General features: G+C 38.0%; 1 protein-coding gene and 1 long non-coding RNA gene across 3 annotated transcripts in view; one reads left to right on the plus strand and one right to left on the minus strand.

Annotated features, from left to right (window-relative positions):
• LOC123515089 overlaps positions 1 to 4606 on the plus strand; it is a 6044-nt gene extending 1438 nt beyond the window's left edge. Inside the window, exons 2-3 of the long non-coding RNA XR_006677772.1 lie at positions 3687 to 3754; positions 4325 to 4606. This is a non-coding gene — a long non-coding RNA (uncharacterized LOC123515089). The remainder of the gene's footprint in view (positions 1 to 3686; positions 3755 to 4324) is intronic.
• Positions 1 to 19832, minus strand: part of LOC123515088 (beta-1,4-galactosyltransferase 7-like) — a 29869-nt gene extending 10037 nt beyond the window's left edge. The window contains exons 1-6 of one of the 2 annotated variants that reach the window (XM_045273512.1): positions 19444 to 19832; positions 16178 to 16286; positions 15610 to 15745; positions 13807 to 13906; positions 5201 to 5294; positions 2706 to 2929 (exon numbers count right to left, since the gene is read on the minus strand). In XM_045273512.1, coding sequence (XP_045129447.1) covers positions 2706 to 2929; positions 5201 to 5294; positions 13807 to 13906; positions 15610 to 15745; positions 16178 to 16286; positions 19444 to 19457 — 677 coding nt within the window. In that variant the 5' untranslated portion in view covers positions 19458 to 19832. The remainder of the gene's footprint in view (positions 1 to 2705; positions 2930 to 5200; positions 5295 to 13806; positions 13907 to 15609; positions 15746 to 16177; positions 16287 to 19443) is intronic. The other variant, XM_045273513.1, reaches the window with a different exon arrangement.
• Positions 19833 to 26762: the final 6930 nt, after the last annotated feature.

A 26762-nucleotide genomic window follows, 5' to 3' on the forward strand; every position in this document is an offset into this window, starting at 1 on the left:
GAAAATGAAGTACATGACCTGTACAGATGTATTTAAGTGTTATAGTCACCATCCACCACAAGCTACAAGGCAGAGATAGGAGCTGAAACCATGCACAACTGTAGCTTATGCCCCTGACTGAGTATGATCATCTATTTGGAGGATATGCTCTGAAAATGAATAACAGATAGGAGACACTGACAGATACGAGGAATGACCATACACATGATGAGGTCACATGAGGGCTTCCTACATCATGACAGGAATTCTTAAATAGAATATAACACCACTATATGTGGACTTGTTGCCAAAAAGCATAGTAGTACAAAAAGAAAAGGATGCGGATGAAGGTTGAAAGATGTGTCTGTCATATGGTCACATGAATAAAACACTATGAAGATGGCAGAAATCAATGCTCCCATAGGTAACCATGCAACCTCACACCAAGGAATATGAAACCAAATAATTCCTTCTGCTACCTTGGTGCCACAAACCATCTGCCATGTAGCACTGCAAGAGATTCAATAAATTCACTCATACTTTTCTATTTGTTCTTGAATTTCTTTCCTGACTCCATATGCAGGAAAAAATGGCAAGTTAAACAAGGAAAGTCAGTGCCCACAACAACACACCACACAACTGTGCAACAACATGCAGTTTCATTTTTGTACATTCATGACACACTTTGCAACTGCCACTTCATTTAGTTACCCGGGATTGAATATTTCTTTTGCTTTTCCTCTCTTATTTCTCAATTTTCACATTTTTACTGCATTCTTGTCTGACTTTCACACTACAAAATTATTTAGCTCTGGAATCTTCAGGTCTCCAAGGTTGGACTTAGGCATTGCTGAAGGAGGCAGGCAGCAGGCACCGCACAGCATGTCTGGTACATCTTGGCAAGTCTTGCAGCACGTGTGGCTCCATTGGACACAATACACAGTACTCACATGATCCTGAGGAATAACTAACTTGTGGATCTGACTAAACACAGACAATGCAACTATAGGTTACCTGTAAAGGTTAGCTACCAGAGTGGGTGGCAATCTAACCTCACACTTCATTTCCCTCAAGGCTCACTCACTCACAATGATTAAGAATAACTATTGCAACACATGCACTAAATCTGAATTATCAGTTATTTAATATGCTCCTGGTGGAGTGTCTTTGAGCTCATTTTCATTTTTGAAACACAAAGTCTGTTCTATCAATATTCCAGGCTGACAACTGCACACAGGGCAGTTAAAAAAAGTACCACACGTTCACATACACATTGGGAGAAAAGAATGTTACCACTATATTCTCTGCATGTCCTAAGAAGCAATTAATAGGAATAGTGAGGGAACCAAGAGCTCTGTTCTCTGTATGGTGTCCAATTAATAGACAAAAGCAAAACATTTAATGGAAATAATAGAATGCAGAAAATTTCAAATACTGTCTCTTATGGCAAGAACATCTTGTTTTGTGTGAGTGGGAGGAGTTTGTAAATTAAAGTACAAACATAAGGTTTCTTGGCAGTAATCTTAATAATGAAATCAGAGAGAGTACAGGAAGAGAAAAGATTTCAGGAAGCATGAAAAAGGGAGCAAAACAGGGAACTCTGTGAAGGGAAAGCTGTAAGATCATTAAGGAACGTGAGCACAAAGTAAATGAGGGATAGATATTAGGGCCACATGTGGTAGTCCCTATAATGTTTGAAGAGACTACACAGCAGCTTTGGAAGGATGAACAATGTATGGAAAGTTAAGATAGGTTTCTATAGTGTTTGAAGAGACCTGAAAGCAGCCTTAGCAGAAGGAAAATTAGATGATAAAAGTTTCTCCATAAGGCAAAAGGTTCAAGCTTTGGATGTCTTGCTTATGAGTTGAACATTCTATTGTGAAACAGCCATATGAAACAAATAAATCTATGTCTATGTCCAGAGCTAACATCCCCTGTGAAGTCGGCTAGCTGAGATATAGTGACACACGCACACACAAACGCGCACACATGCACACACACACACATACACACAAGCGCACGCACGCACGCACACACACACACACACACACACACAGCAAGATACACGCCCGGTAGCTCAGTGGTTAGAGCGCTGGCTTCACAAGCCAGAGGACCGGGATTCGATTCCCCGGCCGGGTGGAGATATTTGGGTGTGTCTCCTTTCACGTGTAGCCCTGTTCACCTAGCAGTGAGTAGGTACGGGATGTAAATCGAGGAGTTGTGACCTTGTTGTCCCGGTGTGTGGTGTGTGCCTGGTCTCAGGCCTATCCGAAGATAGGAAATAATGAGCTCTGAGCTCGTTCCGTAGGGTAACGCCTGGCTGTCTCGTCAGAGACTGCAGCAGATCAAACAGTGAAACACACACACACACACACACACACCCACACACACACACAAACACACCCACACAAACACACCCACACACACACACAAACACACACACACACACACACACACACACACACAGAGCTATTTCTAGTCATCATCAGAACTATTACTTTTGTTCTAAAGTTCTAGAAAAAATAAAGGTGATAGACACAGTAAAGAATACAAGCAAGATACTCTCTTTATATAAGATCTAAACAAAACAAATAATACATTATGAAAAATATATGATATAAAACACAAATAAATAGATACATACATCTCATTAATCATAGAGACCCAGGGCAACATACACACAAACAGACAACACTAATAGTACCAAGAGAGGGCAGCACACTCACCTCCTGACCAGCAGTATGCCCCCAATGAAGGTTGGGTAGTGGTATCTTGGGTGGAGGTGAGGCGCTGACACGTGGTATGGACCTTCTTCAGGAAACTGGTACCTCACTTCAGGGTTGAGGGGAAGGAGATCCACATCATGCATGGCAATGTAATCACAGTCTATGCTGGACTCCAGGAATCCCACGTTGAGGAGAGAGGCTCGGTTGAAGCGAAGGTTGTCCACCTGTAAATATTTAAGAAAGCTGAGAAAGATGACATGGAAATACGACTGACTAAAATTACACCAAATAATGATGTATCGTTCATTTAGTGATTTAAAAAAGCAGCTCCTAGTTCTGTGATTCAGACAGGCATTGGAACTGAAGGTATTGAAAAAAAAACTTGAAGACTTGGTGACAGTGTGTGGAGGAAGATGTGAGAGCACTGTTATGTCTATTAATACCTGTTATTTGTTCTTCCCTTTATGCTCACAAGCCACAAGTATTCATATAACACAGTGTTTTCCAACTTTTTTTGGTTGCAACCCTAAATGCAGTCTTAATCTGGAGTAGTAACTTTAATTATTGTAATAATAAATCCAACCATTCAAAGTTACAGTTATACCTATATATTTACAAAATGTTTATGAGCTTTTGTTATTATATTTCAGTCTATACTTTGTAGCACAATGAAATTCAATACATTTTAAACGGGAATAAAAACAAATTAAAAAGAAAGAAAACTAGCTGACTGTTTGGCAGTCAAGTACACATATTGTACATGAAAGCTAATTGTACTGCAGGCAGAACTGCACAAGTATAAGTGCTTTTTGAGCACACCTCTTTTGTTTGTATGTGTCCAGTAGAATCTTTACCTTGTGCTACTAAAGTAAAGCAGTTACATTAATCAAAATAAAAGTGTGAACAGCTGTGAATTATCAATATATATTTTTGTAAGACCCTTTGGCAACCCTCAGTTATAGACTCATGACCCTATTCTAGGTCGTGACCCTGGACTTGGGAACCACTCATCAAACAATTAAAGACTTGATCATCTACAATCAATAAAGGTGAGACACTCAAAAGCTCCTCAACTTAGTAACAGAAGACAGTAATAATGTTAAAGTGGTCACAATCCCTCATAACAATTTGATCCAATCTCCTTATAACTTTCACAGAAGTTAGAGATCCATATGTGTAATTTTTGTTAAGTTTGTTTGCACAGGGTTTTGTTTTTTAATTAATTTTCATCTTTGGAAGAATGTAAGAATTTTCAGACAAGAAAAATTGTACTAAATTTTCATACTTTTCAGTAACTTTTTTTTTTTCTTATATTTGATTCCTTGACATATACAAAACAACTCTTTGGTCATATATTTTCTTCAGGCATCATAAAATTTTTGGCAGTTTTTTTCCCTTCTACACATACATTACATTCTTTTTAATCACACATACTGTTATTTCTCAACTACAGTCCTATGCATTATAAATTTATCAAATTTAGTTAATAATTAACTATGAAAGGAGATGCAGTTTGAACACATAACAAAGGTCATTTTGAGTTACGAACTGTTTAAAATTTGTGTCAATACTCTCATTTTTTCCTTCCTTATCTTTTTTTATGCAAGTTTTTTTTGCAGAAATGCTTCTCATGTTTAGTTCCCCCTGGTGATGCAGCACATAAATAGTGTCTCAGGAAAACCAAGGATTGACAGGAAATGGATGTACCCTTTCTTGAAATTATACACAGACATAGTCTGTGACAGCTACTATATGTCTATAGTAAACATATATAAGATGTAGTTGCATAATATTATACTACTGTGAAGTATTATATCCTTTTAAAAAAATACTCTGAAAATATATTTTCTTGGTATTTTTCATGGTAATTATTGTTTGGAAATAAGAACTTCAAAACAAAATAAATATTTACATTCCCGCTGACACTATATTGTACATAAGTATTAGTATAATAACTTCATTTTACTCAATTCGATAGTTGTTACTAATTGTGGATTGTCTCTGGAATTAAGGTCCTTGTGTTCCACAGACCCCATTACTGCCCCCACCACCCTGCTCTCTCTTTAATCTCTAGGTCAGCCATGCAGTGACAGCTTTTTTATCTAGCAAAGCTTGAAGTCTCTTTTGCTTCTTAAGAATTATAGATAAGGACATGACTGTTAAGTAAACAAGATAAAACCTGATGTTTCCATAAATTCCTTCAAATCTCCTTCAAATAAATCCTGGTTTTCCCTTTAAATTTTGGGAAAAATACTATAAAAGTTACAACATTTGATTTAGGGAGCCATGGTTTTTCCATCTTGTCCAAAACATAGAAAATTAAAATCATTACATAAACTCTGAAATTATGGCTTCTTTCAATGAAACCATAATGACAGCTATCCCTTTCACATTAAGATAATGCACTGGACATTATGAAATCATGACTTGAGCAAACTCTATCAATAGTCTGGTCCAAACTACCTGAACATTCATAAGAGGGCAGCAACACTAACCTGGTTTATAACATAGATGTGGTGGTTTTTGTGCTGCTTGTTGAGGAAACTGTGAATAAATGGAGCAAACTCGAGTAACTCTTCAAAGCGATCTCTGAAACAAAACAAAACTACCATCATGACTCTGTACACATTATTCTAATTTTCTTTTTTTTCTAAATTTAATATCAAGAAAACTTTAACACTACAAATGTTAACTTTATTTTCCCTAAACTAACTTACTTTGTGAATAATAAATGGATAGGAAAACATAATTAGCATCATATAAAAATGCCCATAATTTTTTAAAGGAACATATACATACTAATACTCAATCTTGGAAAGACACCACAGTATGGTAAGGTTAATGCCTCAAACTACAATCAGGTGCATAAGGGCACACGCACGCGCACACACACACACACACGGGACATTGTCGATGGCGGATGTGGTCGCTGAGCTCCAGAGCAATCATCTCTAATTCTACAGTTACCATTGCCTAAGAGTAACCAAGGTGGGAAAGGAGCTGGTAATGTTTGTCCCGTCTCCATATAGTCATGTTAACTGTTGATTAGCAAAATAATGTCCAGGGAAGGTAAATATAAACTGTAGCCTGCGTTTGAGCCATCAGCTGGTTTGTTTACATCTGCGCAACATGGCGGCCGTGAACTCGAAAGATGAATCAGACTTCACAGGATTTCAAGGAATAATGGAGAAGAGCGCTTATGTGAAGAAAATTCTGGAGTTGGAAGGTAAAATTGAAAAACTGTTTGAAAAGTATGGGGGCCTGGAAACGAGTTATGACAATGTAATGAAAGAGTGTGCCGATATGAAGAAGGAAAATGAAGCACTGAAAGAGGAAGTTAAGCTAATTAAAGTGAATTGCGAAAAATGTGGAGAATCTCTAGGAAAAGTGATGGAGAAGCAGGCTGAATGGAAAAAAGTCAGGAAGTGGAAAGAAAGGAGGTAAATTACAAAGTTGCAAGTCTGGAAAAGGAAATCAAAGAGTCTGGGGAGAAAACTTTGGGCCTTGCTGAAATTATAGATCAACAGATCATAGAAGAGAAGATTGCTGAGAAAGTGGTGAAGGTTATTAAATCAAATGAGACATTGGTGAGGGAAACTGTAGACAAAAAGAGATGTGTGGTGATATTTGGTGTGGAGGAGGATAAGACACCGAGTAAAATGGAGAGAGAAAAACATAAAAAGGTGATAAATAATATCATTAATGTGGTGCAGGAGGAGGAAAAGACCTAGTACAAGAAATAGAGGACTTCCATAGAATTGGAAAGTTCACAAGAGAAGGTATGAGGCCAATAAGAATCAAACTTAAGTCACAAAAGGATGTAGATGAATTGGTGGAGAAGTCATGGAGGCTAGCCCAGCAGGAAACAACAAGGAAGATTTGGTTGAGAAGAGATCTCGGTGAAAAGGAAAGAGAAATGTTAAATGAGTTGAGAAAGGAGGCTTTGAAAAAAAATGAAGAGAGGACAGAAGAGGAGAAGAAAGAGTTTTTCTGGAGAATCTTGGATATGAGACTGAGGAAGTGGTTCATAACCCAGAAAAGTACAGCAAGAAAGGACTAAAGAAACTTACATATGAGCGAATGTAATGTATTCCAACATAAATGGAGTGATATCGGGATTTTAGAACTCAACGATTACTTGAGGACAAGAACCCAGATATTGTGGGTCTTACTGAAACAAAACTGAGAGAGGAGAAGACCTGATGATGGTTGGAGAAGGAAATATAATGTTTGGAAAAGAAATAGAGTAGGTAAGATGGGAGGAGGAGTGATGTTGCTGGTTAAAAAAGATATAAAGGTGGATCAAGTGAAAGAAGGTATGGGAAAGGCAGAAGTGCTAAAGATCAGAGCAGAAACTAATGAAGGAAAAAGAGGCACTACATAGTGGTGTACGTACCACCTAAGACAAATGCATGGTCAGTACAGGAATATGAAGAAATGATAAGTGATACAGGAACATGTCTGGAAGAAATGTTGGGTGGCTGTGAACGAACTATAATGATGGGAGATTTTAATTGTAAAGAGGTGTGTTGGGAGGACTGGTCAATGGAAGGATCAGAGACAACATGGGGAAATACACTATTGACACTGGCAATGGAAAATGTGTTAACTCAGTGGGTCAAAGAAGATACTAGGTTTGGAGGAGAGGGAGCATCGTCAAGACTGGACTTGGTCTTTAGTACAGAGCCAATGGTCATTGAGGAGATGAGGGTGGAGTGCCCTTTAGCAAAGAGTGATCATGCAGTTTTGGAGTTCAAGGTGATAGATGAAGAGAAATCTAGAAGAAATGAAGAATATAAAGTGGGAAGATGGAATTATGCCAAGACAGATTTTGGAAACCTAAAGAAATTCTTTCAAGAGACAAATTGGATGAAATTCAAGAGTGCTAAGGAGCAAATGAAAAGTGGAAGGAATTTATAAAAATATACAAAGAAGGTGAGAAAAATTTGTACCAATAAGACAACATAGAGAAGTTGGAAAGCAGGACTGGTTTAACGATAGATGTGAAAAGGCTAGAACAAGAAAAGAGGATGCATGGAAGAGGTGGAGAAGGAAAAGACGGATTAAGCAGTGGGAAAGTTACAAAAGAGCAAGAAATGAATATGTGTTGATTAGAAGAGAAGAAAGAAAGAAACAAGAAAAGGATATAATTGATAAATGTAAAGACCAACCAAGGCTTTTTACAGACATGTGAACAACAACATCAAAAATAGAGAAAGTATTGAAAGTTTAGAAGTAAATGGAGTATGCAGTGAAGATCCCAGGAAATGGCAGAGGCTATGAATGGATGCTTTCGGAAGGTATTCACAAAGGAGACTGCTTTTGACAAACCACTGGTAATGGAACAGAAAGGGATTATGAAGGAGTTTCAAGTAACTGTGGAGGAGATCAAGAATATGATGGGGAGTTTAGAAGTGAGAAAAGCTGTGGGACCTGATGGGGTATCAGGATGGATTTTAAGAGAATGCAGGAGCAACTGGCAGAAAAAGTTTGTGAAGTAATTGATGCCTCATTAAGGGAAGGTGTAGTGCCCCAAGACTGGAAAAGAGCTAACATTGTCCCAATCTATAAATCAGGTAACAAGAGAGACCCATTGAACTATAGACCAGTGTCACTTACAAGTGTGGTAGCTAAGATGTGTGAGAGGGTGGTGAAGAATAGATGGACAGACTTCTTGGAGAAAAATGACATACTTTGTGAGTGTCAATTTGGTTTTAGAAAAGGGCGTTCATGCACGACAAACCTGATATGTTACTATTCGAGGGTGATAGATGTAATACAGGAAAGAGATGGTTGGGCTGATGGAATATATCTGGATTTAAAAAAGGCCTTTGATAAGGTACCACACCGGAGACTGATCTGGAAACTTGAAATGGTAGGAGGAGTGCATGGCAGTTTACTAAAATGGATGGAAGACTTTTGGTAGGAAGAGAAATGAGAACAATAATTAAGGACAGACCATCAGAATGGGGCTTGGTGGAGAGTGGAGTTCCACAGGGATCAGTGTTGGCACCAGTAATGTTCGCGGTCTACATAAATGACATGGTGGATGGGGTGTCCAGTTATGTGAGCCTATTTGCAGACGATGCAAAATTGTTAAGAAAAGTGAGATGTGACAAAGATTGCGAACTACTCCAGGAAGACTTGGACAGAATATGGAAATGGAGCTGTACATGGCAAATGGAGTTCAACACGACAAAATGCAAGAAAATAGAGTTTGGCAAGAGTGAAAGAAGAATCAGGAGTATGTACAAGATAGGAAATGAAGACATAAAACCAGTCATGAAGAAAAGACCTTGGGGTGACAATTACCAATGACCTATCGCCAGAGAGACATATAAACAAAATAATTGGAGAAGTATTGAACTTATTGAGGAACATAAGAGTGGCGTTCGTATATTTAGATGAAGAAATGATGAAGAAAATAATTACTGCAATGATAAGACCGAGGCTTGAATATGCAACAATACAGTGGGCTCGAACTTAAAGAAACACATAAGGAAACTAGAGAAAGTACAGAGGGCTGCAACAAAAATGGTGCCTGACTTAAGAGATTTGACTTATGAAGACAGACTGAAAAGAATGCAACTTCCGACCCTGGAAAACAGAAGAGAAAGGGGAGACCTGATAGCAATATACAGAGTGATGATTGGCATGGAAAAATGGATAGGGAAGATCTGTGTATGTGGAATGAAAGAATGTCGAGAGGGCATGGGAAAAACTAAAATGGCCACTTATAGGAGAGATGTGAAAAATATAGCTTCCCTCATAGAAGGGTGGAAGCATGGAATAGTTTAGACGTGGAAGTGGTCAACGCAAGGAATATTCATGATTTTAAGAAAAGCTGGACATTAATAGATATGGAGACGGGACAACACGAGCATAGCTCTTTTCCGTATGTTACAATTAGGTAAATTAGGTAAATACACACACACACACACACACACACACACACACACACACACACACACACAGAAAGAGGACACACACACACACACACACACACACACACACACACACACACACACATGATGTCCTAAGCTTTGAGCTAGATACGGAATTAAGCACGAATAAGATTGTGGAACGCAGGGAGGAAAAATTAAATTATATTAGGGTAAATTATAACCATATAAGGGAGTTCTTTAATGAAATTGACTGGTCCGTGGTATACCAGGAAAGGGATATGCAATTGAAATACAATAAATCTATGGATTTGCATAACTCTGCTGTGAAAAAGTTTGTGCCATATCACAGAAAGAGGACTTTAAATAATAAACAGTGGTTTAATAGAAATTGTGAAGAAGCAAAAAAGAACAAAGAAAAGGCATGGAAGAAACTTAAGAAAAACAGTGATGTATTATCAAGAGAAGTCTACAAAACAGCAAGGAATAGATATGTTGAAGTAAGGAGAACAGCACAGAAGGAATATGAACAGAGGGTGGTGGAAAACTGTGATAGTGACCCAAAATGTTTTACAAATTCATAAATGGAAAACTAAATATAAGGAGGCAATAGAAAAGGTAAAAATGGGAAGAAGTATATGAGGATGCTGGAGATATAGCTGAAATTTTGAACGACAACTTTTGCAAAGTGTTTACAAAGGAGGAGCATTTTATGGGAGGAAGGCCTACGGAAATAAAGCAAATGCAGGACATCATGGTTACTAAGGAAGATGTAAGGAAAATTATAAGCAATCTGGATATTAATAAATCAATGGGGCCTGATGGCATATCTGGGAGGTTGCTAAATGAATGTAAGGATCAATTGTTGAACCCCGTATTTGATATTGTGGAAACCTCCATACGAACAGGATTAGTCCCGAAAGAGTGGAAAAGAGCTGACATTGTGCCTATATATAAGAATGGTAGTAGAATGGAACCGCTAAATTATAGACCAGTATCGTTGACTAGTATATTGTGCAAGGTATGTGAAGAAGTAATTAAAGCTAAGTGGAGTGAGTATCTAGAAAGTGAAAACATTCTGAGTGAAAGGCAGTTTGGTTTCAGAAAAGGAAGATCGTGTATCCAATTTATTATGTTTTTATTCAAGAGTGACTGACATACTACAACATAGAGAGGGATGGGTGGATGCTATCTACCTGGACTTGAGAAAGGCCTTTGATAAAGTACCACACAATAGACTGATGTGGAAACTAAAGAAGATTGGAGGAGTAAATGATAAACTAGCAAAATGGATGGAAAATTACTTAATGGGAAGAGAAATGAGAACAGTGGTGAGAGGAAGGAAGTCCGAGTGGAAGAAGGTAACCAGTGGAGTTCCACAAGGGTCAGTGCTTGGTCCCATCATGTTTTTGATTTATGTTAATGATATGCCAGTAGGAATTGACAGTTACATGAACATGTTTGCGGACGATACTAAAATTATGAGGAGAGTAAAGAATGTGGAAGATTGTAACAAGTTACAGGAAGATCTTGATAAAATATATGAGTGGAGTAAGGAGTGGCAGATGGAATTTAATATAGACAAGACCCATGTTATGAAAATGGGAAGAAGTAGATACAGACCAAACTGGGATTACAGGCTGGGTGATGAGAAAATTAAAGAGACCAATGAGGAGAAAGACTTAGGAGTAACTGTGCAAAACACTTTGTCACCGGAGAAACACATTAACAAGATTTTTGGAAAACATATAACATGCTTCAAAATATTGGCCTTGCATTCCACTACCTAGATGAAGGAATGATGAAGAAGATATTATGTACCTTAATAAGACCCCAGTTAGAATATGCAGCTTGTGTCTGGTCACCGCATATGAAGAAAAATGTGAAGAAGGTAGAAAGGGTACAGAGGCTGGCAACAAGGATGGTACCAGGACTCAGGGAGTTAGACTATGAGGAAAGACTGAGGAAGCTGGGGCTGACCACATTAGAAGAGAGAAGAACAAGAGGAGACATGATAACTATGTATAAATTGGTGAACAAGATTTACATACTGGATAGAGAGTTGATAAAGGTGACCACAAGTAATCATCTCTGAGGACATGGAAAAAAGCTAATAATAGACATCTGTCTAAATGACGTAACAAAATACAGTTTCCCACATCGTAGCATTGATAAGTGAAATAAACTGAGCAGTGATGTCGTTGATGCGGTGTGTCAATCAGATGAAAGAGAGATATGACAGGAATGGACAAGGAGACAGGACACAGAGAGCTTAGCTCGGGCCCTGTAATACACAAATAGGTAAATACAAATAGGTAAATACACACACACACACACACACACACACACACAGGGAGTGAACAGCTACATAAATCTGTTTGCGGATGATGCGAAACTGTGCAGAGTTATAAAGCAAAAAGAGGATTGTGAAATATTGCAGGAAGACCTAAATAAGATCTGGAAATGGAGTAAAAAGTGGGAGATGGAATTCAATGTGGACAAAAGCCATGTCATGGAAATGGGAAAGAGTGAAAGATGACCAGTGGGAATCTATAAGATGGGAGATGGAGTAGAACTAGAGAAAGTAAAAAAAGGAAAAGGACTTGGGAGTGACAATGGATGAAAACAATCAACCAGTAAGCCATATTGATAGAATTTTCAGAGACATATAATTTGCTAAGGAATACTGGATTAGCATTTCACTACATGGACAAAGAAATGATGAAGAAATTGATAAGTACTCTAATAAGACCCAGATTGGAATATGCAGGAGTAGTGTGGACCTCCTATAAAAAGAAACACATAAGGAAGTTGGAGAGACTACAAAAAATGGCTACAAGAATGGTTCCAGAATTTGGAGGGATGACATATGAGGAGAGACTAAAGGCTATGGATCTACCAACCCTGGAACAGAGAAGGGAGAGAGGGGATCTGATACAAGTTTATAAATTGATTAATGGAATGAATCAAATGGATAATGAGAAACTGATCCTGAGAGAAGAATATGACATTAGAGGCACAAGATCGCATAGTAAAAAACTGAGGAAGGGATTATGTCTGAGAGATGCTAAAAAATATAGTTTCATGCAAAGATGTGTTGAGACGTGGAACAGTTTGAGTGAAGAAGTGGTGTCAGCAAAGAGTGTGCATAGTTTTAAAGAAAAATTGGATAAGTGTAGATATGGAGACGGGGCCACAAGAGCTTAAAGCCCAGGCCCTGTAAAACTACAACTAAGTAAATACAACTAGGTAAATACACACACCACATAGTGTAGTGGTTTGCACACTTGGCTCACAACTGAGAAGGCCTGGATTCAAATCCTGGACGTGGCGAGGGAAATGGGCAAGCCTCTTAATGTGCCACCCCTGTTCACCTAGCAGCAAGTAAGTACAAAATGTAATTTAAGAGGTTGTGGCCTCACTTTCCTGGTGTGTGGTGTGTAGTGTGGTCTCAGTCCTAACCAAAGATTGGTCTATGAGCTTTGAGCTTGCTCTGTAATGGAGAAGGCTGGCTGGGTGACCAACAAGCAACCATGAATAAAATGCAATGCAATGCAATACAATACAATACAATATATATATATATATACACACACACACACACACACACACACACACACACACACACACACACACACACACACACACACACACACTACCTGGACTAACTTTTATATAATGGAGAAAACTGACAAGTGGAGAATTTTAATAGAAAAGAACAATGAAGGAATAAAGAAACATGTACCAATCAAAAAAATGATTAAGTCTAGACACAAGGAGTGGTTTAACAGAATATGTGAACTAGCAAAATAGACTGGAAGAGAGCTGATACTGTGCCGATATTCGAAAGATGAAGCAAAGAACTACAGACCAGAGTAATTAGTGTTGCGGTAAAAATATGTTAAAAGATAATAAAAGATAAATGGTCAAAATATCTGGAGGAGAAAGGTATGTTAACAGAGACAATATGGTTTCAAAAGAGGAAGATCACATGTTACAAATTTAATAAGCTTCTACTCAAGAGTAATAGATGTAGTGCAAGAGGGAGATGTTTGGGTGGACTGCATCTACTTGGGTTTCAGGAAGGCATTCAACAAGATCTCTCACAAAAGGTTATTATATGGAGATGGGACAACATGAGCATAGCTCTTTTGCAGTATGTTACAACTAGGTAAATACATACACATATACACACAAACCTGAAAGGGATGAGTAGGGCCAACTTGTGCTTATCCAGAGGGTGAGTCCTGGGCAGGATGCTGGGAGGCAGGCTGTGCTGCTGGGCACACAGGCAGGGCTCTGGAAGGATGGTGCTGCCTGAAACTCACTTACTCCTTTGTGGTTTATGACTCTGTGACAGCATGGTTATCACATACAACATTAAATCTGCTAACCACTGACTAGAATGAGATGACAACACTGATTCAAGTGTTGAGGTGTTCAGAAAACTACTTAAACAATCCATGAAGTGTTTTCTGGTATCTTTATCACTATCTCTTATTGCAAAAAAAAAAAAAAAAAAAAAAACCTTAAACGGGAATGTGAGTCCATCTGGAGTAACACGTCAGTGGTTTTGTAAAAGTGTGCCATTTTTCACGCACACTTGGCTCCAAGGTCTATGGGTCTGGGTTGAGTGTCTGTTTATCATTAGATCAGGGGGCTGCCGTGGTACAGTGAAACCACGCGTTCTTTGGGGTCTGAGGGATCTCCTAGCGTACAGGTTCCAATCTTGTTCACGGTCCAAGTGTAGGTTGGACTTCCTCACTTGGGGCAAGGGTTTCCTAGCGGGTGGGCTTTGAGATAGGAGGTACCCAAAAAAGTATCCCCTCAGGCCCATAAACTCCCGTGGAAAAGCCCACATGGTAAAAAAAATCTAGAGGAGGACAGCCGAGCTCCTTGCTGGCGGTCCTCTTTCCCTCATAGGTAAAGGCTGTGATGCCAGGTGAACCCACAAGATCCATTTATGAAATATTAACTTGTGAACAAAAGCAATGGAAAACATAGTTTATAGGCCTATATATGTGATATACAGGGCCCTAGTATCTTTAACTCATGCTATGTTCGGTGGGATTTGATAAGAGTCCTGCTACAGTTATTCTCTCGTTCTACATGTATGTAATAGTTATTACTATTTTTTCATCTGGTTTCTTTCATAGGAAAATTTGACATGTCATATCTCTCTGGATTGTCTGATGAGAGAATATAGCAGCTGTTGGCTAAGGAAACTGTAGATCTCACTGGTGAAATAACATTCACTGAAGTCTACGAGTCAGTCACAGCTGACTTGGTTATTTATAGAAAATCACATTTTCAGGAATTGCCACTTTCTTTTGTTCAGAGCACCACAATTGGGATGGAGAGCATACAATTTATAAATAATTTTCAGATAATTGTTCCAGTAATATGTTCAAGCAAAAGTTATCATGATAAACCATGTTGTGGGTATGCATGTTCTGTGTATTTGTTTATTTACATGTTTATTTATCAAAATAATAAAACAAAAATTTTTCATTTTCATTTGGTGAGAGCACCACAATTGGGAAGTATAACAGGAATTTTACACTATTTCTTAGAAAGACCAACCATTTCAGTTACAGAATATTAATTTTTTTTACTTTTCTTTCCAAGGAATTCTTATGTATACACTATATGGCAGTCATTATTTTTTTTCAATATTTAAAAAAAAATAAATCATGAAAATTAAATATGAACATATATTTGTATGTTTTTACTTTAATTGTCCGACAAGATGTTTTCTTTTTCAAATCTGTGTAACTCAGTAAAGATGATCCATATATTTTTTTTCAACATTTTTGCATTGGGTCCAAATGGAGTTGGGATACAATTAATGTGAGTGAAATTGGGCATTTCCATTTATTGGTTAACACAATTATGTAGTCAAAACATGTATGAATCAGTCTGCCCTTATCGTGAAGGTGTGCACATACAAAGACAAAAATGCATCACTATCGTAACAGTGACCGACACACATGTACACCAACCTGCTGGGGTGCTGGAGGGCAGGGCGATGTACAGGAAGAACATGAAGGTGAGTGCTACAGCCCAGAAGAGGCTGGAGGGCCGGCGGAGGCGCATCATGGCTGCCACAGCTCCCCACACCTCCCACACCAGCAACACCTGAAATTTATCTGTTACCTTTTACAAGTTTCTCAAAAGATTCACTTCTTAATACTAAGACAAGGTTTGTTTTGAGCACATGGGATTGTTCTTATTGTGAAGGGAAACACTGCCATTGTGCTGAGCAAAGCATCTCAACACAATTCAAATGAACATGGAGGCTCAAATCATACAAGACTAGTATACAGCAGAATAAATACACTTTCATAAACTGACAAAAAAACATTTACAACTTCATCTCTTAAGCTTCCAAATTTGATTAGCACATACTCAGGTTCCTTGAAATCATATACAGTTTCTAATAAATGATGAAATAAACAGAAATAAATAAAGATAAAACCTTAAAGTATAAACATAGAAATATAAAGTTTGCATTCATAGTATAAGCATAAATTCTCCAGCTACAGAGATGTGATTTGTGCTACATCTTACCCTCAGGTGCTGGGGACCACGAAGGCTGCTGGAGGAAAGGGAGCTGTCTCTTTCATGGGCTTTAAAGGGACCATGGCGGACACATTTTCTCACACTTAAATCATCTTGTCTGTTCAAGAAAACACATTGCTACTTGAAGACAGGACTGACATGCACACACATACACACATAATGACAATATGGATAAATATGACAAATTAACTTTAAAAGATAGGACATCATGAGCTTGATTCTATCCTGTAAAAACACAATTAGGTAAGAAAGTGTGCACGTGAGAGGGCACACACACACACACACACACACACACACACACACACACACACACACACACACACACACACACACACACACACACACACACACACACACACACACACACACACACACACACACACCACTTGACTTCATGACAAAATTAATGAAACTGAAGTGAGGTAAAATGTAATAAAAGGAAACACACACACACACACACACACACACACACACACACACACACACACACACACACATACATACATACGTACATACATACATACATACAAAATAAAGATGCACTGACACTTCCATCTCTTTCATCTGCAAATGAACACAGCTTGTAAAATCCTCAAGTCTAAAAGACATTGACAACATTCCTGTAGAGATGATGACAGTATGATGAGGATAAGGCCTGTCAACACCTGAGTACCTAGTCTGGGTTGCTGAGTGAGCGTACAATACTGATAATGTTATCTTTCATAAGTGAGACTAAAAAAAAAAAAAAAAAGAAAATAATAAAAAAAATAAAACATGAGCTTAGAGACATGGAAACAAAGCAAGACACTATATGGACTACTACTACTTAAGCTGCAATTTTTCTTACAAAGGCTGCTATTACTAATATTGCTGCCAAAGATACCACTACTTCTATACTATAATTTTGTAATCCAGCAAATCCTATAATCCAGCATAAATTCAATTTGCAGAAATAATTTGAATTTCCTGGAATAACATAAGTTTACTGGAACGCCTCAATGATGTGGTGGTGTGTGTTTTTCTGTATTCTTCTGCATGCATATTTACTTGTACAGCTAACATATATCATATCAAAACAATGTTATGGTTATAAAACAGGCTGACTAAGACTATGCAGGGTATTTTAGGGTGATTACTTAAGGACCACCTGTAGTTCAAAATTTTCCAAAATTTGGCAAGCCTCAGGCCCAGCAGTTGTCTGATTTGGGAGGTTCCACCTGTATGTACTGCTATTGCCACTATTGCACTTATCTTACTACATTGCTAAAAACATCAATATATATCAAGCTTGTGAATTTCAGGTGTGTGAGTCACTAGATAGGCAACCTGACCACAGATTCCTACACTAGGCAGAAGTAAAACTGATAACACATTTATTGATCAGTGGAATATATATTAAGATAAATGGAAGCACTATATAAGAGACCTTGATGTTGAGAATATATATCTTGTCAGTGCTGCTTTCAATCCAATCAATTATCACCACATCAGTCATTCAGTGGACCTGACAGACCACATGTGTATAAAAAGGTAAAGGACACTGCATAGAGCCAATACTCATATCAGATGAATACAAAACAGCTTACCTGACAAAACCAAAAATTTGCCAAGCATCTATTCCAGACTCATCTACATAAAAAAACCTTGAATGTGCCCAGCTACTAAATCTTCCAGCTAGGCAGTCTCTAAGGTTGTCTGATATAGGGCATAAAACTTCCCATGGAATTCCTGTCAGCCTATAAGTGACAATAGGGACTGCAATTTAAAGTAGCACATTTGCAGTTGGTTTTTGCAAGTCAATTTTTCTTCCTTTAAATATTTGTTTTTAGAATATAAAGACACTTTTCTTTATTTGTTTATCTCTATATGAAGCCAATAACCCCACAAAGAACAGCCCAGATAAGCCATCACACACTCAGATGCACATCATTCAGAGTCTTAAGTCTGTGACTTCCTGACTTTGCCGCACCATGAATTTTTGAAGTTTCAAATGTTTTGAAAAATTGGATAAGTAAAGTCATGCTGCTAATTTTCCATGAATTTGAAGAGGAGAAAACAACTTTTTAAAAGAAATTCCCATTGCTGGAGGAGAAAATGGGTCATGAAGACATGGAGGAGGAGAAGGATGAACTGTAGATATTAGTTTAGATTATGTTTTAACTAGAAAAAATGATCAAAAATATGTTTCTCTGCCTTATAAAAGCATGTTTCTTTTATCGCACCAGTTTTTATGTAAAAGAGGAGGATTAGCCAAGGACAACAAAAATATAAAGAAAAAAGGCCAGTCCCCTTCCAGAGCAGAATGGAAGTTCAAGTCAGGGGTTAAACTTGTTATAATCGATTCGCTTAACGCAGGGTTTTTTAGGAACGTAACCCCTTTGTTAAGCGAGGGTTGCCTGTATATGGTATATAATTTTGTTTTTGCGCAGGTGTTCCTTGAGACATGTCATGTATTCTAAGGGTTGTGCAAAGGTAAAAAGTTGAGAAACACTGAATTATTTGTTACCATATTCTCTCTCTCCTTATTCATTTTCAAATTCTCTCTCTCTATCCATATTTGTTGTTATATTCTCTCTGTCTCTCTCTCCCTATTCGTTTTCAAATTCTCCCTCTCTCTCTCTCCTTATTTGTTGTTATATTCTCTCTCTCTCTCTCTCTCGTTGACCAATAGCGTGGCTTCATATATGTGATGTCAAATTAGCTGGGTGGAGGAGCTGCAAAGTGGGAGCCAGGAATCGAGGCGAGCGTGCGGGTCAGACTCTTGGGAACAGTGTCCTTTATTTATATAAATGAGGTCCATAAGCAAAAATATTGTATCATACTGTTGTATTATCTTTTCTTACTAAAAATAAAATGTATTTACAGTAAACATATAGCAGTGTATAATGTGAATGTGGACTCATAATTAAAGATTGTCCTGGTCTGAATGTAGAAAACTTATTTATATCATTGTAATGTTCAAATGTAATATATCAAGCATTTCATAAACATGGAGGCTTTGAAGAGTACCTTCCCAGGTCGGAATTTAGCCTAAAGACCTAATAAACAATAACCAAGCAATTAATTGCCCAAAGACCATGAGAGAGGCAAGGCGTAACCCCACAGGAAGTGACAGTGATTAGCAGGCGTATGTAGTAACCCATAGATAGGTGACAGCATGGGACAGGGTGCAAATAACCACTAGACAGGTAACGGAGGGCCAGAGTATAGGAGTAAATAATCCCAGGATAGGTGACAGTGAAGGGCGCCGTTACCTCCAGGTTGTCATGAGTGGCGCCGCCCCCACACCAGGGCCCAGAGTCTCAGCCACCGCCACACGCCCTCACATGGCTCGCCTACACTCCTGCTCTGGCCAGTAAACGCATCAGGCACTGGATTCTGCAGCAGCACTCAGGGACACAGGTCAGGGCACGACATGTCGAGGAATGGAGGTTGGATGTTGATCAGTCGATGTGTTTACCAGTTCCCGTCAGTCTGACTGTCCTGAGACTCGTCTGCCACAGCCGGTCCCCGTAGCTCTTCCCAACGGAGCTTTTTTTGTTACACTCATCTTATCTACGTAGGCATTTTTAAATCTTGTAGAAACCAGCGATCAATGAGACAAGAGCTTAGGAATGGAGATTTGCTCTTGACTAGTTTGTGAAGGGACTGTAAAAGCAAAATAGGTCAAGGGTACTATGTGATTAATTTATACCCTTGTTTTTTTCACCTTTTATAGATGTGTCTGTTTATTTATATTTTCATGAGTTCATCCTCATTTCATTTAGTTTATTCTCCTTTATTCAGTATCTTACATAGCTAGGTTAATATATCATCTCTCTCTCTCTCTCTCTCTCTCTCTCTCTCTCTCTCTCTCTCTCTCTCTCTCTCTCTCAAAAAGGATGAGACTGAGGAAAGTGATCGAGAACTATTATTTCAAGGGGAGTTCCTACATATATAGCATTATATGAGAGAGAGAGAGAGAGAGAGAGAGAGAGAGAGAGAGAGAGAGAGAGAGAGAGATCCGTAAGAATAATATGATTTGCAAAGTGCAAATTATATTATTTGCAGTGCATCAGACAACTACTGTAAAGAGAAAGCAAGTGTGTTATGTACTGTGTACTATGCACGTATAATGAGTGGCGCAGTGAGAGTTCATATGGAGTAAAACCTGAAAATGCCGCCCCCGAAAGTATTGAAAATGTGAGATTTGGTATAATACACTTGTTTATTGTGTATACATATATAATGCTATACATACATGAACTCTAATTAAATATTTTTCGCGCCTTCACTTTGGGAAGTCTAGAATAACGGTCTGAACATCAATATCCACAGCAGCTTTGCTTATACCGCCCCAGAGAAATGTGCCGCCCAGGCATTCGCCCCGCTCGTCCCTTATGCCTACGCCACAGTGTATCATGGGTAGTACTATGATATATACATGGTTATGATGTGTAGAAGAAATCCGTATCCGCATCCGCAACCACGCATATGAAGGTGGAAATGATTTCAAACTCCATACACATCCACAAAAATAGATACTTAAAACTCTACCCTTTTTTTTTTTCCGTTACCCCATTTTATGAAGATACACATCCGCCTACGCCTCGCGAGAGAGAGAGAGAGAGAGAGAGAGAGAGAGAGACTCGTACGTGTCAACTCCTTCTTCAGTCACTTTATAGAATCTCTCTCTCTCTCTCTCTCTCTCTCTCTCTCTCTCTCTCTCATCATTATTATCATTATTATTAAAGAAAGGATCAATGTTAATAATACAATAAAAAAAAAGGGGCAATAAGAACAAGAAACGTTGTAAATAAGCAACTAATGAATTGAAAAAAAGAAAAAGCAAGAAAAGAAAAAATACAAATAAGCGAAAGGATAAGAAGTGTTGAAAGTAAAACGATTAAAATAATTTTGTGTTTGTAGTGTTTTAGCTCTTATATCTAAAATTGATATTATTATACAAGGATAAAACGCAATATTGCCTGACCATATAAACAGACTTAATGACCAAATTATGCAATGTAACAGCCGAAATCTTCTAGCGACTTTTTTTTTATTTCTATGTTTTGTGTATCTATTCATTAATTTTCTAACACGATTTCTGTTGAAACGATGATTGCAAGTCCTATATATCTCGTAAAAGAATTGCATTGTACACAGTCTTACCTCATGTATCCCTCACCTTGAGACACAGATCTGTAAAACACCAAACATCGTGGTTGAAGGGAAGGTGCTTGATAAAGTTTGGCAAACCTTCTCATGCATTCTGTCATCAAGCGTCGGCAATGTGAAGGAACTCGTAAACAAGGTGATGCAACTGGGCGGGCACGCAAAACTCCTGTGCTGAGCCTTGCATCTCTGGAAGAAAAGAAACTATCCGTTCTTTGCTTTGCTATGGAGGGATAAGTGGATAAGGTGGTGAGAGTGGGATCGGGCAGGCGTCCACGCGTAGGTTCGAATCCCACTACGTACAGCCTTAAACACTTTGCCATTTGTCGAGTGGTTTAAAGTTACCTACATGTTACCATGATACCCAGGTTCTAGGTGGTTACACCCAAGATGAGCTTGGGTGGTGATATGGGCCCTAATATGGGTACCACTATAAGTAAAATTGCCTGTACCACTAATGGGCGGAAGCTGAACAGCGCTTCCTACACACTCTTCAAGTGAGCCTACAGATGCTATAGGCCTTAACGAAAAAAAAAGATAATAATAATAACCTGTTAACATAAGGTCGCCACTGTAGCTTCATGGTTATCATACAGATCCACTAAATAGGTCTTCAAGACGGTATAGGAGAGGATGCAATAACTCATTGCTATCAAACACAATTTTTCCCCACTTCATATTACCTAACCTTTATTTAAGTATAACACAATGAAACTACTTTTGCACACTTTCTTGCAGCATCCATCGCAGTCCATGAAATGTAGAGCATGCATAAGATAAATACTGGTATTCTATAACTCTGATCTCATAGGACACATCGATGATTAGCCGGGTTCTCAAGAGTGTTCCTCATCTCAATAGTGTAAATATCTTATAAAAACCATAAATCCATAAAAAAAACACACTTAAAATCCTGTGTAGATTTACGTAGATAATCTTTTTGTAAGTAGCGGAGGCGCGGCGCAGAAGTGTTTCAGAATACGGTCCAAGCGCTGAGATGTTTAAGAACACCAAGGTCCTCCACTCTGTCTCCGAGAGTTCTGAGCGACATCTACGGGGCATCAGTGCATTAGCGTGTCAGTGAAAGCTGTGGCTGTCACCTGTAGTGTGTGCGGTCTAGCCTTCGCAGTGCAGCCTGGGTTAGTACAGTAAAACATCTCAGCGCTTTTATATTATATCTAATGGACGTTACCGTGATTTTTCAAGGATGTTTTCATGTTTTCATGTTCGAGGTGATAGTTTGATATGGATTTTACATTTGTGAGAAAATGAAAAGATTTGTAAGAACTCCGATTAATTACCTTTGTGGTCTTTGAAAACTGTCCTTTTGAGAAAGAAAAAAGTTTCAGAATACGGAAATGCGGAGTATGCAGTGCCCGTGCACTAGCTAAGCCTGGCTGGCACTCTCATAAAGCTCGTGGTCACCTCTACTGGCTAGTTTTCAAGAAAGCGATCTTCTTTAGGTGTAACCACCTTGGACAAGAATCATTACTCACTGGCGTTATTAAACAGTTCGCTAATTCTCATAAATGCATTGCCTTGCTTCATACATTCTAAAATTGTCAACAGTAAACTGATCAAGTAAACCCAAAACTATCGAACGAGAAATGATAGAGTGTGAAAAAATACAATTCTTTCATTCAAATAGCATTAATATTCAAAATAATGACAAGGACAATGAATTTCTAAGAGGCTGATATAACACTCAACTCTCCAGCCACAACTAGTAATTCGTGCAAGTTTTGAAAGAACAGTGCTCAACTGATGACGTTACTAACACAATCTTTAGATGAAAGTGTTGTTCCAAAATTTCATCTCTTTAGCTTGTGAAATGCTTAATAGACGATATCATTGAATAAAATGAATGAGACATAATGTCACCGCTGAGTCATTAAGGGGTTTAAATTTATGTGTGGGGATGAGAGGTGGAAAAAGGAATTACGTATGTTTCATACAGAGACAGACTGCCACACCTGCATGATGGCTTCATGCAACTTCCCTTATAATGTTGTGTTCTTATGCTCTAACAGGTCTCCACTCATCTACAGGATGGAGATGGGCTCCGTTGGGAAGCTGATCACTGCGCTTACACCATTAGTCTTATTCTTCGCTTCATGTGTCTGGTTTGTGTTTCCAGTGACCTGTTTGTTGTTACTTTCGTCCTGTCATTTCTTACTCTATGAATCTGGTTGCAAAGTCTTGCCAACTGTTCTTCTTTACCTTCACGGAATAGCATTTCGCGATCCCCAATTCGAAGTGGCATTTATTGACACGACAAGACCTAGTGGCACCTCTCTGTCCAGTTTACAATGACATACGCAAACGTGACTGACAAATGATTGCTATTAAGATCTCTATGGAAAAGTACATACCACTAAAAGAAAAAGGTGAATATTTCTATGATTGCAGAGAACCAACAATTGAGAACACTATAACTCGCTTTAATGTAAAGTGTAGTACGTAAGACATCTTGAATTTTTGATAAGTGGATGAGGTTGTTCTTTATGTTATGGCCTATAGCGACTGTAGGCATACTTGAAGAATATATCATGGTGGCATGTAGGTAACTTTAAACCACTCGGCAAATGGTATAGCTTCAAAGCGGTATGTGATGGGATTCGAAATTACGCATGGACGTCTGCCTGATCCCACGCTCACCACCTTATCCTCAACGCCACCGGCACCGTGGGATCAGGCAAACGTCCATGCGTAATTTCAAATCCCACCACATACCACTTTGAAGCCATGCTATTTGTCGAGTGGTTCAAAGTTATCTACATGTCACCATGATGCCCAGGTTCTAGGTGGTTACACTGAAGATGCGCTTGGGTGGTGATATGGGCCCTACATAATATGGGTACCACTATAAATAAAATTGCTTGCGTCACTAATAGGCGGAAGCTCAATAGCACTTCCCACATACTTATACTCTTCATGTATGCTTACAGGTGCTATAGGCCATAACATAAAAAAAAAAAGCTCTTTAGCGACTGACACCTTCTGCAAGCGTTTTTTTCTTTATTTCATGATTTCCTTTTCTTTCTTTTCATGTCCTAGATAAGATTCTCTCTCATATAGAATAAACAAACAAGTAAAAGATAAGGGTGACAAAATAAGACCAAACTTTCAAATTCGTGATGGACTCAATGGATACGTGTCTCCGGCAGCGGTCAGGGCATGTCGTGGCGGACCAATATGCAGCGAGGCTTGTGGAAGGGCGCGTTGCCTTCATCGACATACGCCGATTACGTCAGGAAGATCGCGAGAGGTAATAGTGTTGACATAGGGTTACCTCAGTCTCTCTCCCAAAGGTATATGAAAATTATATATATTTGTGGAACTCAATGCCTATTTAAGTATTTCCTCCTTCCTTGGACTTGAACTGTTTCAAGAGCGAGGTTTCAAAACACTTATCTATACATATGTATAAATAGGGCTTACATAATCATTACTAAGAAGATCAGTATATCTGGTTATAAGGTCACGTTTCTTCGAATTACAAAAATTTTGTGTATATTCTCCCCGAGGTGAACGAAGGATAGCAGAGAGAGAGAGAAAAAAAAAACTATCTCCATTACAGCTTGAAGTGACAATACTTCAAGTAAATCACGCAAAGATCTTAGGAATTAGAATCAATAAAAACTTAAACTGGAAATTACATATAGATGACATCAGCTTGGAAGTCTCAAAAATCTGCGGAATGATATACAAGATACGTCATAACCTCACTACAGATGCTTTGATAAGTCCATATCTTGTGCCACCTTCATTTAACATATTGTGTTTCTGTCTGGGCTAGTACGTGGTCATCCTTCCTAAAAAAAATTAGGCATAACACAAAGGAAAGTTGTTAGGTGTGTCTTCTTTCTTCTTCTGTAAGTAATTATTTATCTTCATGAAATTGTTAAAATTTGAATCTATTTACAAATATTCTTCGCTATTGTTAATTTTTAAAATGTAAAAATTTAGGATGAATGATATATTCAAGTCTGTAGAGAACTGTCATCAGACCAGAAGTAATAAAGTAGATATGGCGTGTTTGCAGTTTCGAAAAACTGTGTATAAAAACAACATTTTATATATAGGGCCAAAAACTTTTAACCCTCTGCCGCTTAATTTAAAGGACATGGTAAAATCAAATATTTATTTATCATTCAAAAGAGATATATAAAAAAAAAAAAAACACCTACTAACAACCTATCAGTAATTAATTTGCAATATCTGTCTAATGATTTAGTGTTTTTTTTTATTCCATTGTCAACTGTGAATTTATCAAATACTTCTTACCATTACTTAAAACATCATGGATCGTTATCATCTTTCACATATGCAATACTATTGATGTATACGTGATTTTGGTTATGTATATGTAAGCTGAAACATAAAATGCAAATGTTTGTCAAGGAGTTTCGGCTCGACTGACATTTTGCAAATATTACTTGTATGTATAATATTTTGTATTCATGTGTATATTTCCATAGCAATAAATATTATTTACTTTACATTACTTAAAACAAAATCAAAGATATATATTTAGTGTACCCACAGCTAAGATATTATATGCACGGAGAAAAGCATGGAAAAATGTAATATGGGAAATTGGTTCTAATCAATAAATGAATAGAAAAAAAAAATAAGCATATGAATAAACAGATAAATAAAGTAAAATCAGATAAAACCAAATAGACAATGATAGTTGATCAGTTAAGGCACATTACTTTTCCTTATCCTTTTCAGATTGGAAAGACATTCCGAAAGAACCGGAGTGCCAGTTCCCATTCTACTACGAGGGCATGTGGCATTACAAATGTGTGGACATAAACGGAATATTCTTCTGCCCCATCAACAAGGAGCCGCTGGTGTGGTCTGACACCGCCTGCTACTCCGAGGAAAGTAAGTAAGGCATTCATTGCAGAACTCTGTCGCACACGAATCAACGTTTCTTTTTCTTTTCTAGACAACGATTGAAGACTTTATGTTCTTATGTCATTGTTTCTTGCAGATTATTATTGAAAAGGAGAAGGTTTAGTTGATAGTCAATAGTCAGATCCTTTTTCTTGGTATAACAAGAGCTTCCTACTCCTGGCAGGTAGATCCGTCTCCAACATCCACATCCTCCTCACACACTCCTCGGCTCTCCTCCTGACATGCCGAATATTACTTCACTAAATTTAAAAAAAGCATTGGCAATTATTCACAAAGATATATTTTCAGTTTCTAAGAAGAATGAGATTCTTTAATGCACGTGTCTTGCTAGTGACTTAGAATAATACGGTATTGAGTGTCTGACTATTCAAGTTTTTAATACAATAGCGAAATGTCTTATTTCTTTTTAATGTTTCTGCAGAAAAGGTCATTTCTTTTCTCTTGGAGTGATCTGCTGCTCCTTCATTTTGTGGCAAATAACTTTTATCTAGTT

This window comes from Portunus trituberculatus, chromosome 38 (genome assembly GCF_017591435.1).
Source record: "Portunus trituberculatus isolate SZX2019 chromosome 38, ASM1759143v1, whole genome shotgun sequence".
NCBI classification, from domain to species: domain Eukaryota; kingdom Metazoa; phylum Arthropoda; class Malacostraca; order Decapoda; family Portunidae; genus Portunus; species Portunus trituberculatus.